The following is a 20,993-nucleotide window of genomic DNA, read 5'->3' as shown; positions in this document are numbered from 1 at the left end:
GCAAGTTAGCAGCACATGGCTTACACATTTCAAAAGTTTGGGGTCAGTAATATTAAAAATAATAATCCAGCTAGTTAGAGCCAGACCGGCATACACCATCATAAAAGCAAGCTGGTCCTTTCAACAGGTAAAGGAAAACTGGCAAACTGTTTTATAAAAAAAAAAAAAAAATTATTTATTCATTCATCAGTTATACCTAGTCATCTAATTTGATTGACCAATTAGGGTGGCGTTTAATTTCTGACACGCACTGTAAGCAGTAGACCAATCACAACAGACTGGGCCATCTGACCAATCAGAGCATAGGAGGCTCTCAGAAAGGAGGGATTTATAGACTGAATCCTTTATCGAACCATTTCAGACACTATGAGAAAAGAGGTAATGCTGCGATGTATATTATGAGAAAACTAGTGTTTTTTTACCTTGGATGGATGTAAATATTATAGGAGACATCCAAAACCAAAATAGAAATATTTAAAAAAGCAGAATGGGGTACTTTAAAATCAGTGTGAAGCAGGTTTTCACTGAAGCTAGACTGCTTTATGAGAGCACAATAGAGAGGATTACACTATCAGCACGACCTTCACATGAAAGCTAACATAATCTCTCCCCCTCCTCTCTATCATGAACACTCATAAGAGCTGCATTCATAATTCTCACCTCAACTGAAGCACTAGTTCAAGCTCTAACTCGCATGCAAATCCGTCATACACTGTAAATCTGTTTTAGATATTAGACTCCGCTTTCCTTCTCACATTATCACAGGCCTGGTGTCTAGAGTGTCGCTTGAAGATGCTGTAATTCATCCCAGATGAGTGTCGGTCAAAGCGACTGCCACCGGTTCAGGGGTCACCAGGGGTCACAGAGAGGGGTTACGATTGCCCGAGGGGGCCAGAGGTGACGGCAGCCCTGAAACAAGGCCACTTCAGTTACTCCCCGTTCAATGATCACTTCGCCAAGGAGCTTTGACGAGTGTTTGACGAGTTTAACCGATAACCGCCTGTGCCTGATACTCATCAAACCTTCAACCACACTTTCACCGTTAACTGGTTGCAGTATCCGTGAGAGAGAACTGTGTTTAATTAAAATGCAGTCCTGAAAGGGAAAGTTCATCAGAACATTTAACTACTGTCATTATTTACTCACTCTCAAGTCATTCCAAATTTTATGATTTTCTCCTGTTGAACATAAGAAGAGTTTAAATGTTTAAGAGTTTAAGATGTTGATGCTATGCTTTTCCATTAAATGAAGGTGAATGGTGACCAAACCCCACTATACAAGTTTTGCACTATATACCAATAGCTTTGTGTGAGTAAAGACTGAAATTTAAGTTTAGTCATAAACTTAAATGCAATAATAAATGATGACGGAATTAGATTTTTTGGGGGGTGAACTATTCCTTTAACCATGTCAAATCCATCTATATACATTAGCATGATATTTTTAATAATAAACACACTCGCTTGCGATAGACCATGAACCGTGATTTTTGATCTTTAGCTTACAAAACAGCTCTGGAATTTAAGGGAAATGGGCTGTTTTTCGCGAGAGGCCCAGTTACAACTTCTGGAGGAACTCTCCCCTCTCCCCTCCCCATGCCCCTCAAGCATGGCTCTGAGCCTGGACTCGCTCCTCTGACAAAATCTATTATGTCAGCGTGTGGTTGCATTCAGTGTAGGGTGAACAGAGACGTGTAGTTAAATGTGTCGAGTGTGGAGAGTGCTTTAGTTAGGTTGGTGCATGTGTGTGTGTGTGTCCTTGGTGGGGAGAAAGTGAAACATGTACACTACTGTTCAAAAGTTTGAGGATTTTATTTTAAATAAAATGAATACTTTTATTTAGCAATAATGGTCCTTTAAATTGATGAAAAGTAACAGTAAAGACATTGATCGTGTTACTAAAAATTACTAGTTAAAACAATTCTGTTCTCTTTTGTATTCTTTATTAATCAATGGATGCTGAAGAAATGTTTCAAGGTTTTCATAACAGTATTAAACAGCACAACTGTTTTCAACATTAATAATAAGAAGAAATGTTTCTTGAGCACCAAATCATTATATTAGAATGATTTTTTTAAGGATCATGTGAACAATTTTGTTGGATTCATTGGCTGTCCACGAACAATGTCCCGCCTCAAACACTGTAGTTTTAGCTGAGGCCTGGAAGAGTTTGGTTCATGTTGTTGACATGTCAAGAAGACTGTGTTTTCTGTGCACGAAAAACAAATCCATTTCGCACACACTTCAAAAGGTTGAGGACTCGGACGTGAATTGATGTGGTAAATCTGACGCCATTGTTATTGTTCGTATCGTTGTGTATACAAGTGCTGAGGAAGCCTGAAATCAGATATGGTAATTTGAGGTTTGGTTGTAAGTGGTAGACCAATCACAACAGACTGGGCCCTCTGACCAATCAGAGCGGAGTAGGCTCCCGGAAAGTAGGGGTTTAGAGAAAGTGAATCCTTTATTGAACCGTTTCAGACACTGTGAGAAAAGAGGTGATGCTGCAATGTGTATATTATGAGAAAATAAAAACATTATTAAATTATAAAAATTGTTTTGTGACCTTGGATGGATGTAAACCTGTTGTAGGAGACCTCCAAAACTAAAGACTAGATTAATAATGCTGAGAATTCAGCTTTGCACACAGGAATAAACTACATTTTAAAATAGAAAACATTTATTTTATTATATTATATTTATTTATTACATTTATATCACATTACTGTTTTACTGATTTTTTTTTTATTAAATAAAAGACTTCCTTCGGTGATATAAAAAAATCTTACAGCCTAAACTTTTGATTGGTAGTGTCGTTTACATAAATATTACATACATAAATATGGTGAGAACAAATAGTCGTGTGCATAATATAAATACAAATATGAAAACAAAATAAAAATGGTAATAAATACATGTAAAAAAAATTATAAATGCTAAACTAAGTGAGAAGAGAATTAAATTGCATGAGGAAAGGCCCCAGTAAACAAATGGAAATTGAAAAGGTTGCTTGCAGACATTTTTGGAGAGAGTTCCCCAGCTCGGGTGTGTGTGAAGTTAAAGCTAGTGTGTATGATGAATGTAAAGTGTGTTTGGCTGGTATGAAGATGTGAGACTGGGGACAATCTGATGAATGAGCTTTGGACCAGAATGACATGTGGAAACCAGATGGTGGAGAGAGAGAGAGAGAGAGAGAGAAACTATGAGATGAGGAGTGAGGAACAAATAGAAGAATGAAAAAGAAAATTGCTTATGACAATAATGACGGCATGACCATCATCATAAAAGTTTGTCCTGATATAGGAAAGAAACATCAAACTAGATTATTAAATATTATAATAATATTAATAATAATATATTTTTGCAAAAAAAAATGTTACTTGTGTTGTTTGCTGTGCACAACATGCTTCCAAGTTACTAGGGCATTCTGTCACCAAAGTGTTGCAATGGTGGCTTGAGGGTGAGTCAATTATGGGATAATTTTCCTTTTTGGGTGAACTAACCTTTTAAGGTGTTCTAAATGGTTCTGGTACATTGCTAGGGCATTCTGTGTGGTCACCAGGGTGTTGCTATGTGGTTGCTAGGGATGGTTGCTACAGTTTTTTGGGTGCTGATAGTGCTATGTAGTTCATTGGGTGTTCTGGGTGGTTCTAATACATGATTATGGAGTTGCTAGGTCATTGATTGGTATGATGTTCTTCAGAGTGGTTTTAGCATGTTGTTTAGCAGTTGCTAGGGCATTCTGGGGGAGGGGGAGGGGGGTTGCTATGTGGTTACTAGGGTGTTTTGTGTGGTTGCTATGCCATTAATAGGTTATAAGATAGAGGTTCTGGTTGGATGTGCACTAGCCCAAGCAAAAAGAGCCTTTGTGGAACCTTCACTGTGTCTATGTGATATTCTCTCATTTTATACTGCATACTTCTCATAAGGGGTTTTCAAGTATGAGTATAACAAATGTAAAAACATATTGTGTGTGTGTGTGTGTGTGTGTGTGTGTGTGTGTGTGTGTGTGTGTGTGTGTGTGTGTGTGTGTGTGTGTGTGTGTGTGTGTGTGTGTGTGTGTGTGTGTGTGTGTGTGTGTGTGTGTGTGTGTGTTTTTTTGTGTGTCTTCGCCTTGAGTCTGTTTATGCACGCTCTTACTGGAGGACTGCCCGGCCTTCACATGTCTGCCAGAGGAGTGTGTGAGGGAGTTAGGTCAAGCACACACTCACACACACTTACACACACATAGATTATGACTTCCCTCCACCTGGCTTGGCTGTTTGTGAAAAGATCCACTGCGGTAAACTGTTGGGTTTGGTCTTTGGATGAATGTTAGGTTGGACTATAGTAATGCTGGGTTTTCTCCAGAACTGTCTGACCTTGAGGTCTGGTACCCATCAGACGCCGGAAACAGAGAGCCACTTTAAAACATGCAGGAAACAAGGTCTGGACCTTAAACACTCAAACTCACACTCGTAGCTCCCTCCCCATGAGGACCACTAGCCAAGACCCCAGCCGACAGAGCTGACAGACTGTCTCACATCTCTCTAAGGCTACGCTCACACACTTCGCCATACATTCGCTCGGCTTGTTCTCCTGACTATAATCTCTTTCCAACTAAAATCACTCTTCATTAAGGGCTTGAAGATTTATCTGAGCAGAGCACAATCCGTCTGTAACCCAGGGACTGAAGTCTACCCAAGATCCTCTGTCTTTCTTTGCTTTCTCTCGCTCGGACATGTAGATAATGACCAAATACAAATGAGCATCCATTCATCTCTGCAAGGCCGAGGAAGCCGCTTAATTCATTCCCCTTCCAGCTGAGCTCTGCGGATGTCGTCACAATCCCTCTCGGAGAGAGATAATGAGCCGCCTGCGTGTGTTTACTCTCTGATTAATCACACTAATTATTTTAACGGGGCCTTTTTGAGCGTGCCAGAATATCTGTTGATTCCTCAAACTCGTTTTTCACCTCTATGTGGAAGAGAAAACAGCGAGTGTTTAGTGTGGCGGCAGCAGGGAGTTGAACTTGGATTTATGTTTGTTATGAAGGTGTTAGTTACACTGAGAAGAAGGGAGCGCAGAGGGAAATGCTGTTGCTCAAATTTTGCTCATTCACAGCACAAGACGTTTCATCTAAATATTGAATCAGATGTTTCTCTTTAAATGACAGAAGAAATAGAAATATACTGTAGATATGAGACAATGGTTGACATCCTGTGATTGTGTATAATATAGAATTATTTGATTTTAGGAGAATTTTAAGGAGAAATGTTTGAGCTCATATTGAAATTTCTGACTTTTGATGGCAGACTTTGGAATCTGAATTGATTCTGAATTGGAATCAATCTTTGATTGAAGTCGGAGCGCAGTTTGAGAGATTTTTGAGGTCTTCTGATATTACTAAGTGTATATGATTCTAAAACAAATGAGCCTTTTGAACCAGTTCTTTTAATGATTTAATGCTTGCATAACACCTACTGTAGTCCGATTCCTGAACAAATGACTCTTGTGAGTCGGTTTGTTTTAGTGAATAAAAACCATACAGTGTTGTGTACCCAGTGCAATCTGATTCTTAAATGAATGACTCTTATGAGCCAGTTTGTTTCAGTAAATCAGAATCATACATTTCACCCAGGCTGCATCCGAAATTGCATATACAATATAGTAGGCGAAAAACAGTATGTGACAAAAGAAGTATGTCCGAATTCACAGTACTCAGAGTAGGCAAATGTACCCGGATGACCTACTTCTTCTGGCGAGATTCTGAAGTGTGCATATAATGGACACTTTACTATCCCATGAGGCCACGGGAGAGGATTTATGAATGGCAGTGAAGCGACGTAACTGACGCTAATAGGTCACGTGACAGTGACAACATGGCGAATGTAGTACATCCAGATTACATTCACACTACACACACTCATATATAGAACATACTTTTTTTTAGCAGCTGTGAAGATTATTAAAAAAAAGTGCCTAAATGCGATTTCAGATGCAGTGTATAGTTCGATTCCTGAATGAATGACTCTTATGAGTTATTGGAATTCAATTATATATGCTCCAAAAAGACGAAAAAAATCATTAAAAGTCTGTGTAAACACATCTTGCATGTCTTTTCCCCCCAAAATATTTATCCTTAAAAGTAGCATTTAAAGTAACCTTTAATGAACTGGAATCATTAATAAGAATCTGAACCTGAATTATTAAATTCTTTGTGTCTTTTTTTCTTCTCTTTCTTTCTTTTGTGTTCTTTGTGTAATTTTTTTCCACTGTGGCAGGGAGTGTTGCACAGCTCCATTAATTTTCTTTTGAAAATGTAAGAATTTAGTTAATATGGACATTATATGATTGATTCAAACTGCATAATTATATGGGCAATTTCCCTGGGTCGTTTTGAGGTTACATGCCCAGCTAAAAGGGGCAAAGTGGTGAAAGGGTTCTCTCGACAACTCTCAAGTTCACAGATCACCCCTGCCCGCTTAGGATGAAGCCTGTGACAGAATTAAAGCATGTGGCTCGCGTACTGCAGATAGAAAGGAGGAAGACATGGGTGGGTGGTTTCTCTTCAACATGTTCAGACAGTTCCACTGAAACTGAATCACCACAGCGAGTTCAGTCAGCTCTTCTGCTACCTGTGACACACACACACACACAAACACATTCTGATTCATGCTGGATGAAAATATGAGTGCAGTGCCAAAACTCATTGAAGACAATTTATGGCTGCAAGGCAGGTGTGCACAACAACACACACACTGATACCCACATTTTCTTTCCTCACCTGCATGTCTTTTCTGGCCTGAGTGGGCAGAAGGTGTTTGTGTTTGTGTGTGTGTGTGTGTGTGTGTGTGTGTGTGTGTGTGTGTGTGTGTGTGTGTGTGTGTGTGTGTGTGTGTGTGTGTGTGTGTGTGTGTGTGTGTGTGTGTGTGTGTGTGTGTGTGTGTGTGTGTGTGTGTGTGTGTGTGTGTGTGTGTGTGTGTGTGTGTGTGGACTGTGGATGGCTGCTCACACAAGTTTTTACCTTTATTAGTTGAATTGGCTACAGATGTTGCTATTACAGGGGCACACGCAGACATAAAACTAGCAACACAAACAGATTTCACCAGTAATTTAAAGGAATAGTGCATTAAAAGAAATTAGCCTGTTGCTTTTTCTTTCTTCCGTGAACCAAACACTTTTTTTGTTTGAGTATTAAAATGACTAAAATGGGAAAACAATAATGCGAAATATAAATATTTAGAAAAACCTTAAAAAAAAGTACATAGCAAACTTAAACTAAAATAAAAAGTGAAAATACAAAAAAAATAGTATATAAATAATACTAAAATAACTTATTTTTCTCTTGCATTTTTAAAAAAAAACCTAGAATTAGCTAAATTAGAAATATAAAAGTCATGCTAATTTGAAATGACATGAGAGTAAATAATGATTACATTTTCATTTCAGTGTGAGCGTAGCCCTCATAAGTGACTAAACAAAACACAAATTTCAGTTCTTCTTCCATATCATTTTTTTTCTGCATTGAAAGCCTTCAACTAGACTTATGATGTCACTTGAAATATCTTGCTGAAAGCAACCTGTAAGCAAACGAGAGCTGTATCATTTTCATAGAGCAGCTAGTAGCTACAGACTGATTTAATCGTGACTGAAATATTCTCGACATGAGGTCACTCTCTTTGCATGTGTGTTTGAGTATGTATAAAGGATTTGGTGAAGTGACTTCTAGAGCCAGAGGGATATTTGCAGGCTTTCGTCGTTTGTTTTGGGAAACCCAACACCTCTGGAATCTGTTCATTGGCTGGCTACTTGCACAGGTACTGAGGTCAGTGATGCGTGATCCAAACCAACACCTCCGCTCTGAAATCATGCACTCCGTCATCTCTCGCTCCGGCTGCTCATCCCCAGGTCTGCGTCTCAGCTTCAGTGTGGGGAAAAACAATAGGACCGCCACTCAAACCAATCTCCTGCTGGAGGGAGTGTGTGTGTGTGTGTGTGTGTGTGTGTGTGATGCTTCTCGGAATGGAGAGGCTGTGGTGTCATCTAACCGCAGGGTGAAGACCGTATTCAAGGGGTTCTTCAGAAATGTGTGTGTGATATTTTACTGGACGCCCCCTCCTCTCACCTCGTATGCTATATTCATTTTCCAAGTACTTAATGAGATAAAAAAACACATCTTTGACAGCTCCAACAGTTGTGCACAGTAATGGATTTCAAGAGAGAAAGAGAAATAAATATTTTCTTCTTCTTTTTTTTTAAAGAGAAGGCAAAATTGAGTGATTGGAAAAGAAAGAGAATTTGAGGGTCATTAACCTTTGTCAGGTGAATCTTTGGCTTTTTGTGATAATGCATACTCAATACTGCACATAATACACTGAATATGGATTTAACTATATTTATATATAAAAATAAATCTTATGTAAGCATGTGAAACAGTACACGTTATACAATGGCAAAAATATACACTAACATTCAAAAGTTTGTGACGCAGAATATTATTTTTGAAACACTGTAAAAATTATTTTCATGATTTGTTATCACAACTGTCAAATCAACTTAGATAAGTAATGTGGCCCAGATAACAATATATATATATATATATATATATTTTACAGCGGAGGAATGAATACTTTTATTCAGCAAGGATGCAATAAATTGAGCAGAAGTGACAGTGAAGACTTAAAATAATGTATCATGTTTTTTACAAAAGAATTAAGCAGCACAACTGTTTTCCACATTGATAAAAATAATACATGTTTCTTGAGCAGCAAATCAGCATATTAGAATGATTTCTGAAGGATCATGTGACACTGAAGACTGTATGATGCTGATAATTTAGCTTTGATCACATGAATACATTACTAAACATAGAAATAAATTAAAATAGAAAACAGTTCATATGTCACAGTATTACTGTTTTTATATCAAATAAATTGAGCCTTTTTAAACATAAGATACTTTACATAGAAAATAATAACAAAAAAAACATTTAAAAAAATCTTACCAACCCCAAATCTTTTAATGGTGTACATAATTCATAGCTACTGCAGAAATATGTAAGAGCTACATGGTTGTATGCAATTCCGAACATACCCTTTGTCAATATCTGAGGAACCTCATTACCTCATTTCCTGTCTAATAGCCCAACACCTCCACATAGCCAGACTCAGAGGAGTGACGCTCCACATAATGACACAAACATGGATAGCCAGACTGGTTTTAATCATATTTTGTATGTGTACAGGTATGAGTCACATGATTTCCTGCAAACCTTTGCCTTTGTGTTTTACTTTACAGAAAGTGTCTGTTATGTCACCGAGCGGACAGGCTCAGACATGGATCAGCCGGTCAGGTGAGAGGTGGAGTGGCACAACAACCCAAAAGGCCAGTTTGATCAGCTGGAGACCAGTAACCGCCGGCGTGTTGCGTTGTGTTGGTAGGGAGGGTCAACCTGTTTTATCATAAACCGCTTCTCTGATATATTATTAACCTGTTTAGATTTATTTAGCTTAATTCAGTGTGTATCGGCTCGCAATTTCATCAAAGAAATGTAATGAATTCTAACTTCTGAACACTACTATGATTACTAAAATGAAATTTTAAGCATCAAAACAGCTTTTGAAAATCACATCAGGCCTTTATAAAGCTTAATAAAATTATAATCTGATCATTAATGAGTCCTTTGTGGTGAAATATTCACATTGGGATCTAGTTATTTTATGGACTTTTTATTGTATTCTTTGTTTTGACCTTTTCACAGATCAGTTAGAGATCAGTTAAATAAACACAGAACTGTCTCGGGTAAAGGTCAAAGAATTAAAGAAACTGTCATCCATTCTCCAGACCAAACGGTGTCCTCAGCAGTGGATGAGTCACGGTCCGCCCATTACCTCTGACATTTAATAGTCAATACACTGATCTGAAACCAGCTTAGCTGATCCTCTGGAATCACACAGGCTGTTCCTGGATCAGAGCGTAAGACAACTCTCTGAGTGTGACATTTACAGTAGAGCCATCCAAACACAACAACAGAATAAAGATGGTACATACTTTATGTGAAAATACAAGCATTCATGGCTTCAGGTCTCTATGACACTTAGAAAGCTCTCAACTTTCTAATCTTTTATTTTACCATAACTTCAGATTTGCATATATTATTATTGTGAGATATTGCAATCTTAGTCACGATGCAATATATTTCATTCAGCTTCATTATTGTACATAAGATTTATTTAGTTATATTGTATTTATTGTCACATAACATGACATATTTCTAAGGATATGTTTTTCTCTAATCTTATTTTTGTGTCATTATGATTTATTCTGCAGCCTCAAAACTAAATTGTCCGTCTGGGATTAATAAAGTTGTATCGTTTTGGATCCCTCCTAATTATCAGTAATGAAAATAAAGTATAAATACAGAAAATATAAGAAAGACAAGAAGGGTAGATCTTCCCTCTGTGTCCACACCAAACCCAACGCTTGTCTATGAATGTGTCCAGCTCTGTGCATGAGTGTGATGTTGATGTCAGAGAGGGTCTCTTCATTTGAGAAAACACAGTGGCTCAATGGGAGTCTTTCCTGTTTATGGCTCGTCCTTTTTAATAGAGTTGATTCTTTCTTCCCATGCTAAAATTCAACTTTGACACAGGATGTGAGTTTCTGAATGATGTCTGAACCATCCATGAATAGCAGCAGTCAGATTTTCACAGTCTTTTTTTCTGTTTTGTTCCTTTCTTCCGTCACCCCCAGAGGTTTTATCTCACGAGAAAGTCCAGTTTATTTTTTTTAAACAGACGCACTGGAATATTGATGTAGAGACTTTCTGAACACAGAAAAACACTCTTGATATAGTTTAATAATTATATAATTCATCCTAGAGGATAGTGTTATGTTTCAGATATGTAGTGCATTTACATCAATCTGCTTTTACTTTTCATAATGAAGCAGTTTGTTTTAAGATGCCGTCATAATCATCATATACTGCCCCCTAAAGGGCACTGACAGCCTTTATTATTCAGTTTTCCTTGAAAATCAGTTTAAGCCAAGGTCTGTAGGTGTGTGGGGCTTCCGTGAAAATGTGCCCAAACATAACATACGTAAAAAGATATTTGAAGCAGAAGTAATGATCTGCTTATTTATTATTGACCCGTCTCCCGTACCCAGACGTCCTCCCTGTGACCATGATCATGGTGACATTTGCACAATATTCTCCAGAAAATGTAGGCCTACAGATCGCATTCCTTTGACTGTTTCGTCAGTCAAACATATGGCTGAACTCAGAATAGCATATTAGCTTACTATTTCTGCCATATAAAAATATAGCAGATATAGAGTTCTGCAGTGATGACGTCGCAGCCTATTATTGTAGGCCAACATGGAAGTTAGCATCACCCTGATTCCATCGACAAAAAGACATTCAGGGTTTTTTTTTCAACTGGCTTTTGGATTATTGCAGAAAATATGATCTGTGACAAACAAAAGTTTCATGATCATGATAATCTTCACAAATTAACACAACGTTAATGAATGTTGAGGCCTAAATACAAACCCAGAAGTAAGCTAAATTTAGGCTATAAATTAACTATACAATGTTTGTCCGACTTCAGTGTCGCCATTATTAAGCTTCCGAGACTCTTTCCATCTTTATTTAAAATCTGCAAGTTGGAAAGTTTGAATTAGAATAGTTTGCAAAAGCACGACAAGTTTCCCTGCTCGCCGTGATGACGTTTAATATCCCAGATAAACTGTGGTTATGATTTGGTGGTGACTTTGCTGAATTCAAAATTCAGTACTCGACTCAAATTCAAAAACGACTCATAGGGACCTTGTTTCTATAAATACAACAATTTTAGTATTCAGCACAAAATAACACAACGCATTAAATGTGATGCCAAGAGCTAAACTCACACCAAGTCAATTGCAACCGAAAGTAGTAAATAGTGTGCATGCTTATTATAATTATTACGTAATCTGCAGGCATGCAGCTCAAAAAGTTGGCTGTTAGGTGTTTTCCATTGAGTTGATCAGCGAGTCTTTGGCAAGAACCGCCTTACAATCAGATAATATCAAATATCATTTTCTTCTTAAGAAAAATCAAATGTTCTTAAGGCAATATTTGAGAAATTCTTACGAATTTCTGTACTTCCTTCTTAAGGTCGTCATGAAACGGAGGTTGCGAAAGTCTTTTCTTTCCGATCAGAGAAGAGAATTCGAGATGACGCTACAAGAGGGAGGGGGAAGCTATTTTGATTAAAGATTACGAGAGCACAATGAATTTAAAAAATAAAAATAATGACGTGCATGGATAAATCATTTAGAATAAATACTGCAATATTTTGATTTCATGGTGACTTTAAGAAGATTTTCGTAAATCCGGCCCCAGGACAGATTAAAGTAAAAGTGCACATGCATACCCACACATGTATACTTGAATATGATTGGAGCAGCAAAAATTGAAACCTGTTATTTAAGATGGGAAATTATGAGCATTTCTCACTTGCTTATACCGCTTGTCAAGCGTCCCCCCGCTGGAGTTTGGGGTGATAAAGAATTTGTGCCAAGATCTCAACACAAACCTACATGATCTATGATTAGTTTCCAGATCTGTATAGACATAAAATAGAGGAAATGGAGGCCCAGCGGAGCCCGTCTCCTGCTTTAGCTCTGCCCACTCGCTTTAGTTCACATGCCGTTCCCCCACAGGCTCTGTGTAAACACTCCAGGATCTGCTTTAAAACAGCCCAGAGGAGCAGAACGACCAAATCAGCCACAGATGTTTATACTGCCGCCCAGCTGCTGCCCTGAACAGGAAGTGGCCATGGCCAGAGCAACTTAACTCATCGCTAAATGTGGCTGTAAATATTTTCTGTTTGGGGGAACATGAGAAAAGCCACACTAATTTCTTCTCAATCCTTTTTCCAAGTCTTGTAGGAAGTTCAAGGCACTAGGAGGAGAGCGAGAGGTCAGTTCGGCTTAGCATGTTCTGTGGGACTTCCATGCGCAGCTTCCTGTCAGTTCTGCTTTCCCATGAGCCTCATGGTCCATAAAAAGACCTCGTATCTTATCTTCCATAGCTTCATTAACCTAACGAAAACAATTACGGACCACGAGTCGGCACAGATGGTTCTTATAAAGCGAGTGCACTGATCTGACGGGAACACCTTCTGAGAAACAGTCGGAGAAATCTGAGAAGGGAAGTTTTGGAGGGAGACAAAACCTTTCACGTCTACAACGTATAACCTATCAAGTCCAAAACCGTGTCCAGAAGTATTTTGGTGCCTAAGATATTTCCTACCGAGATCTATTATATTGACCTTTAGATTTCCAGATAGGAACAGAATGCTTTTTCATGTTTTCTGGAATGTGTTTTTCTTCTTCTCCAATACGAAATTGAAGCTTTAGTTGTAAATCATAACTCGGTAATTTCACTGATGCCACTATTCATTTAAAAACGATTTAATTTCAGTATACACTCAATATTTGTATTTCTGATCACCGCGTCTTTCTGAAAACATTTGAAAAATTCCATCTTTCTTAAGCTCATATTCAGCCACTTAAATGGAATTAACAAAATGCTGTGTCAATATGTTAACAGGCTAACTGTGGCGTTGGGGCTCTTCAGGTGGCCTGTGCCTAGAAACGACCCAGGCCATGTCATTCCAAAAGCCCATTAGTAGACCAGACCGCACGGCTATTTGAGCGGGAGAAGTATATGATTGCTCATACCTTTCAATAGGAAAAACAATCTTCCCAATAAGAACAAAGACATAGACACTAAGACATAGGTGAAAATTGCATGAAAACATCACTCAGTGCTCCAGAGAGTACCTCAGAGAGAATTATAGGTAGTCGGGAAGCACCGGGAGGCTGTGGAGAGATAATAACCTCTACGACACAATTACCTGCTCCAGGCTTTCAAGATCAGTAATCATCCCATCAAAAACAGATTCCCTTTGTGTTCGCTGAATAAATCCCTGGCTCCTCAGCCTGATGGAAGCCTTCCAGAGTATGAACCGCATTCAGTAGGTCGTCCACACACCTCATAAAGGAAAAATATGGGACAAAATTGGAACTGAGAGGACCTGATGCACAAGAGGGATAGGCGTGTAATGATGTTAAAGTGCCTGAACTGGTGATAAGATCAAAATGATTCTCCACAGGACGTCACAAGACCTTTACGGTGATCTATAAGTTCTGGCTTTATATTGGCTGTCTGAGATGGGTTTTGTGGTGTCTGCACTTCAGTGTTAAGCTGCTTAAGGAATTCAAGTCTTTTTGAAAATGGATTGAAATGATATAGTTCTTTCATGGAAAGATGTGCCAACTGGAAGTAGACACATTGGATATAGTTGTTTGTAGTATTGACAACAGCTAAAAATCATTTCAAATATGCAATGTTTTTTTCTTCTTCTCATCAATAGATCATTTGGATATATTTGCATGACGTATTTTGTGGACCGAGCCTACCTGGTGGCAGAAAATGACAGTTCTACTGCAGAAGTCTATGGAAGCTACTGAACAAAATTGTAAACAAGGTCATTTTGAGATTATATCTCCCAATTCTGACTTTATTCTTGCAATTTCGAGGTTATATCTCACAAGTGTTTTCTATTTTAATATCTATTTTAAAATATAATTTATCCTAAGCTACATTTTCAGCTTTCTAATGTGCTGATTTTGTGTTTAAGAAACAGTTCTTATTCATGTTGAAAACAGTGGAAATCATGATATGCTCGTCCCAGGTCCAGTGTTTTTCAATTGCTTGATTATTGAAAAAGAAAAAGCCATCAAATACACAGCCCTTTAGCGCCCCCTGCTGCACATAAGAGTACTTACACTCTACTAGGGCATTGTTACATTTTCAGCAGGTTTTTGTCTGGCTTAAACAATATTTTGGTGTTTGGATATATTACAAGGCACCTTTTAAGAATTTCAAGAATCCTGATAGGGATTACAATGGAGATGTAAATATTATTTAAAAAACTATAGTTTATTGTTTCAAATTATACTCATCTATACAGAGACAAGAGGAAAATCTCAAAGAACATAAAGACAGAAATTTCTATAGATCAAAGGGAAAAAAACAAATAGAGGAAATGGACACAAATTATGATCTAAAGACACTGAACGACAGAAATGCAGCCCTGTTAAATTTTGATAGTGGTCAAAGTAATAAATAAAACTTTTCTATCTCATGACAAGTTCATTCCAGCGTAATATGAGGTTCCCACTACCCAGTAGGACGATTCAATCTGTACAAGGAAGAGATTAAAAACAAACACAGATAAACATACATATGACCTCAGAGTGGCCACTGAGGTTTCCACAAACACAGTTTAGCACTGGACTTCTTCATTTTCAGTCTCTACTAAAAATTTCCGAAAGCAAGTGGCATCAAGTGTTCTCTGTTTATCACCAGGTCACTGCAGATGAAAATCCCCCTGAAACTGGTCAGATGCACAGTAAAACCGGTCTCAGCGATGGCCAAATAGAACCACTTCTCTTATTGAATTTGCTGTAAATAGTTGCTTCCCATATTGCATTTTTTTGGCAGGCATCAAATGTTAGATGTTTTATTCCAAGAAACCATCCAGAGTGGTCAGGCTGGAGGTGGGCTTGCTTGTAACGGGCCTGGAAACCTTCTTCCTCTTGGACTTCATGGCGAGGGGTCGAATCTCAGATAGAGGAGACTGGTGCACATACTATAATTAAGGAAATCTTATGAAAAAAAGCAATAACTCAAATCAAATTATTTCCATGCATAATAGTAGCAATATAACTATTTTCATGGGATAAGGATACAGGTTGGATAAATTTCGCTCTTCCTCCAAGTCCATCATAGCCGGATCTTACCTGGAATAAAAAGCAAGATACATGAAGGCAAACTGCACAAAAACAACAAAACAGACCCAAATATACATTAACATGTAAAGGTTGGAGTCAGTCAGATTTATTAAAGAAAAAAAAAATGGTTTCCAACCAAATATTAAGCAGCATAACTGATTTCAATATTGATAATAATAAGAAATGTTACTTGAGCAGCAAATCATCATATTATAATGATTTCTGAAGGATCATGTGACACTGAAGACTGGAGTAATGATGTTGAAAATTCAGCTTTGCATCACAGGAATACATTTTTTAGATATTCAAAAAAATATATATATAATATTTCACAATATTACTGTTCTTACTGTATGAAATAGATGTATTCATGGTGAGCATAAAAACTACATGAATGGTTTTGGAGAATAAGTTACAAAAACATATATGTCTCTCACAGTGCCAAATTTGCATGGGTCCAGCATGCTCCCAAAGGCGTTCTTTCTGAAGAGCAGCGAGTTCCTTAACATGGGCCCCATGACATCATCTTCTTTAACACGACCATTCTAGGAGCAAAAACACAGACATGCAAATATTACACCCTCCATCTAATCCAATGTCATATTCTTCAACACCAAGACAGCCCACTTGAACACATACACTACGTCCGTGTGCATTTTCCATGTTGTCGGATAAGGGTCTGTGGAAAAATGAAAACAAAAGGATATCACTAAAATTCAGATGAACAGTAACTAATCAGTACAGCGCAGAAACTCACGCCGAAGGGTCCAGACGAATCTTCTTAGACAGGGCCTGAACGGGTTTCTTCTCCACCTGTTTAGGTGTGTTGATGTCAAAGGTCAAATTCAGGTCAATTTCCTGAGAGTCTGTCATCGGACCATGACCAGGAGGCTTCAGCTCCAGAGGAGCAGGGCTAGAAATGCAGGAATAAACATCTCTTTCAGAACAGAGGATCTATCAAATCAATTTAAAAGTATATGACCTACCAAAGGGAGGATTTAGTTCAAATAAAAGTCATTTCTGACCTTTCAAACACCAGTCTGCTGATGGCCTCATTAGTGCGAGTTGGAGTGCTTAACGTCCGCTGAAGAATTTCCACTTTCTTCTTCAGGCTCTGCAAAACATCAGATATCAAACCAGGAGTTTAGAAACACAGCTGTAAGGGTCAGTTAGGAATAACTGCCATTCAATTCAGACACAAGAGTGTGCATCTTGTCAAAGTATTTTGATACTCATTATAAATGCATTGTTCCAGAACAGTAAGATTTCTCAGTTCATCTTTCCCTTGAATTTCATTTGCATACAAATTATGTAACTTTTAACCTTAAAACACTCCAAACTGGAAAAACAATCAATATAAGCTATAAGGGTGTTTGTACATATTTTATATAACAAAAGTGTGACTTTCTAACAGTGATCTCTTTGTCTGCGTTGGACAGGTCATTCTGAAGTGCCTTCATGTCCTCCTTTATCCTGTTTGTCTCTTTAGTGGCTTTCTGCAACTGCAGTAAAAAATATATATATAAATAAGAAAGTGATCATATAAATAAATAGATTCTAAAGAAAACTATAAAACAATCAATAAGCAATTATACATTTTAAAATCATATTTTTAATGTATAGTTTCACAGAAAAGAAAGAAAGTAACCTTGCTGTTAGAAGAGAGCAGTTCCCTTTTTAGCTTCTCACACATTTCATTTGTTGATTTCTTGCTTTCTTTCAGGTTTTCGTACTCCCTAAGGACAGATAAAATAAGTCTGAGCAAGTCCTAGTATATATGAAGAAGCACAACTGGTGTTTTGAGGAAGTATTGATGGTTTGGGAAGTAAAACTACTGAAGTTCTAGGTTTAAAACTACACAACTGCACTAAATATACAGCACTGAGAATGTGTGGATTTGCTGGAAGTAAAACTTACTTTTTAAGTGAGATGCAGTATATGGAGAGCTGTTCAACTGCAGACTGACCAACACCCATATCAGTGATCATAGCCTCCACCTCTGACCTTTGACCCTGTAGGACCACATCTAAACTAAAGGACAGAAACATATGCAAGAGAGCACATAAAATAAGAATAAAGCTCAGTAAATATTTATTATCCATATAACTTGCATCAAAACCTCAATAGACCATTTGGGGAGTTTGCAAACAGTGATGATGTGTTTTGAGTTTATATCTCACAATTCTGAGAAGAAAAATCATATTTGTGAGATTTTTAAACTCAATATTCAGATTCCCCCCTCAGAATTGTGAGTTTATATCCCGCAAATTGGGCTTTTTTTTCTTAAAATTTTGATATAAACTCCAAATTAGGTGATATAAACTCGCAATTGCTAGAAAAAGTCAGAATTGTGAGATAAAAATGTTATAGGCTTAAATGTTATCTATGTAAAATGTTCATGCTTATACATTATGCCCCCTATGAACTGCACATGTAAATATTATAGATCTATTGTTTACATCACATTCATGCTTTAATAGTAGACTAATAATCTACTAATCATCAGTCCTGTCTGTCCATATAATGACTTGCAATCATAAACGTCATCATTTTGCTTCAAAGTGCGTCGTCGACGAGGGGATTCTATAAAAATGAAGAACATCTATTTTTGCATTCTGATTCTGACATCCAAAGGCAAAACGAGACATTTTTGACCTTATTCAGTGGATCTCGTCCATTTTTCTTCACCACAATGTGTACGCAACTGTGACATTTACAATTACCATAATGGTCAAGTGATTCACACTCAAAAATCAAAAGGTTAATATATTTATTGATTATATGGGCAGATGGACACAAATCCTTCTTTAGTTTGTCACAATGGAAAGGTTTGTGTCTATCTCTCCAAAACAAAATTACTTTGATTTTTGAGTGCAAATCACTCATAAAAATACACTGAATTATTGATGTTGGAAAAAACCCAATCATTCACTCGTTGTCTATTTCTCTATAACTCTCTCACACACGTTAAACTAGGTTAAAAAAGGTTTTTAAACTTTTAGATGCCACAGACCCAATGCTAAAATTTAAAAGGCATCTATCTTTAATAAATACCCAATTTATAAACTGAAAAATATAATAAATTATAAATATAAAATACATTTCCATTAAGATACATTATTATATACATTTACTTCCCACTATAGTAATGTTAAATGTATTATTTATTTAACTTAAAAAAATTTAATGCATTTATATTAATCAATCGTTGTTTATTAATTTTAATCTAATTTAATCTATTTATTAGAATAACAACTACCTATTTTTTTATTTTAATCACATTTTTATTCATTTATTTTAATCTAATTTATTCATTTACTTTTTCTTTTACAGTTTTTCTCTAGACTTTTTCACAGACCCCGGGATTAAAAAACTAAATGTTCTGTCTTAGACACATGACTTGTACCTCTCATAGGTTTTCATTTTGACTCTGAGTCGCTTGGCTTCCTCCTTGGCTGCCTGTCCATCATTTTTCTGACTCTCCAAGAAATTCATCTGTTTCTGAGAATTTCATACACAACAAAAAGAAGACTAGCATTAAATTAGTTCAGAAAGCATGCCAGACTAATAGACACGTTTTCCACTGAAACAAACAAACCCGGAGGACAGAACACAACATCTCTTTGTCTCCGATTTCCTTCCGGACTCTATCCAGGTCCTTCTTCTGCCTCTCTATTGTGTCTTTTAGAGTGTCCACTGACTTCTGCTTGTCCCTCCATTCTTTCTCTAGAATGTACAACATATGCAAACATAAAAATATGAATGGATGGATGGATGGATGTACCAATCAATAACTTGAGGAAATTATATCCATCTTACCTTTTACAGACAATACTGCTTTCATGCGATCAAGCTCATTCTGAAATCGGAACAAGAAAACAAGACAATTTTGTCAATATACGTTGTTAATTAAACTCGGAGCACTGAATAAATTCAACAGCATGCTTTATCACCTGTAAACTTTCGGGGTCCACTGGCGTCCCATCATCCTCTGGGGCTATGTCAAAGAACAGCTTGTTGATAATGTGTCGCGTGCTGACCTTAAACAATAAGAGTGAGGGTTTCATTTCAGTCCAGAAATTTATTTAAATGTACAGAAGAATTAGTTTGCAGATCAAGCCAAAGGTTTACCTGTTTCCTGCATTGTGGACAGGTTTTGCTTGGGGCCGACTGAAACCACTGGAGAAGACTGTTGAAAGGAAAATAAACATGGGCTTTTATAAACATAAACATAAAAGTCTTTTAATGTCATTAAGAAACATTATTCACTTTTTAATTATTCAAACATTGACATTTCTAACTATTTGAATGTACATGCATTAATACTGTGTTTAAATTTTCCCACACCTTTTGACTGATGAATTTTCATAACTTTATCAGCTTTTTTTATATATATATATAATTTTATATAGACTGCATAAAGAGCAATTTCAGCCAATTAAATATTGTTCAGAATAACTAGGACAAAATCATTTAAATTCACTATAGAAATTTACATGACTTGTGTCAATGAGTATCTTGTCTTAAGCAATACGTAATGTTATAATAATTGTTGATATTATGAAAAAAAATATATATACAAGTCTCACCAATAAAAACAAACATGCAGTAGAATGAAAAAGGAGACACTTACCAGACATAATGAAAAGTGTGACCACAGTGAATTGCAGCCACATCTTTGGAATTATCAAAAAAATCCGAGCAGATGGTGCAGTATGCGCGAATGGGCATTGTTGATCTAAAATATTAGACACAAAAAGCTAAAAAAAAACTCCATGTTGATGGAACGTTTTGTGTTTTGTTCTTTACTGATGTGTTGTCTAATACCTTGTGCTACTGGTTTATTACTTCATGTGCTGTATTTACTCACCCAGATGACGCTGAGACGGTTGAAGGTCCTTATTCACACGAATTTGTTCAATTAAACGCCATAACCATGATTAAATGGTTTGTTTTTGGTTTAGTTTTGAGCTCCCGATAACAGCGAAGCAGCGCGCTTAGTTCAAACGTAATGTCTCCTCCTCTTTGATCACGTCATCAACATACGACTCCGAACTGCCTGAGAAATTGACAGCAAATCGTTAATATCAAACCGTTATAGAAAAAGCCAAGCGAGATTTATATGGTTTGCGTGTAAAATTAAATTTGACATAAAAATCGTGTACA

At 37.0% G+C, this 20,993-nt stretch overlaps 1 protein-coding gene and 1 long non-coding RNA gene across 3 annotated transcripts in view; both read right to left on the bottom strand.

Moving 5' to 3' along the window:
• The window catches only part of LOC130083539 (uncharacterized), a 104,197-nt gene that overhangs the window by 29,872 nt on the left and 53,332 nt on the right, over positions 1-20,993 (bottom strand). The window lies entirely within an intron of this gene.
• traip (TRAF-interacting protein) lies at positions 14,953-20,859 on the bottom strand. Its single transcript, XM_056248613.1, has 16 exons — positions 20,698-20,859; positions 20,461-20,565; positions 19,959-20,016; positions 19,781-19,867; positions 19,647-19,686; positions 19,426-19,553; positions 19,234-19,328; positions 17,745-17,858; positions 17,476-17,563; positions 17,240-17,329; positions 16,853-16,941; positions 16,585-16,740; positions 16,467-16,506; positions 16,265-16,372; positions 15,786-15,836; positions 14,953-15,673 (listed from the first exon to the last, which is right to left on the bottom strand). Exons 2-16 carry the CDS (start codon positions 20,556-20,558, stop codon positions 15,557-15,559), a joined length of 1,359 nt encoding a protein of 452 aa, XP_056104588.1. The 5' UTR covers positions 20,559-20,565; positions 20,698-20,859; the 3' UTR covers positions 14,953-15,556.

Source organism: Rhinichthys klamathensis, unplaced genomic scaffold (genome assembly GCF_029890125.1).
Source record: "Rhinichthys klamathensis goyatoka isolate OS25496 unplaced genomic scaffold, OSU_Roscu_1.1 h1tg000056l_1, whole genome shotgun sequence".
NCBI classification, from domain to species: Eukaryota; Metazoa; Chordata; class Actinopteri; order Cypriniformes; family Leuciscidae; genus Rhinichthys; species Rhinichthys klamathensis.
Note: the sequence above shows the minus strand (reverse complement) of the source record. Positions and strands in the feature narration are given on the sequence as shown.

Coding starts and splice junctions, on each gene's coding strand:
- traip (XM_056248613.1), bottom strand. CDS start 20,558: ATGCCCATTCGCGCATACTGCACCATCTGCTCGGATTTTTTTGATAAT. Junction 19,554..19,646: donor AGCAGTATTGTCTGTAAAAG/GTAAGATGGATA, acceptor TGTACATTCTAG/AGAAAGAATGGAGGGACAAG. Junction 15,674..15,785: donor GAGCGAAATTTATCCAACCT/GTATCCTTATCC, acceptor TATGTGCACCAG/TCTCCTCTATCTGAGATTCG.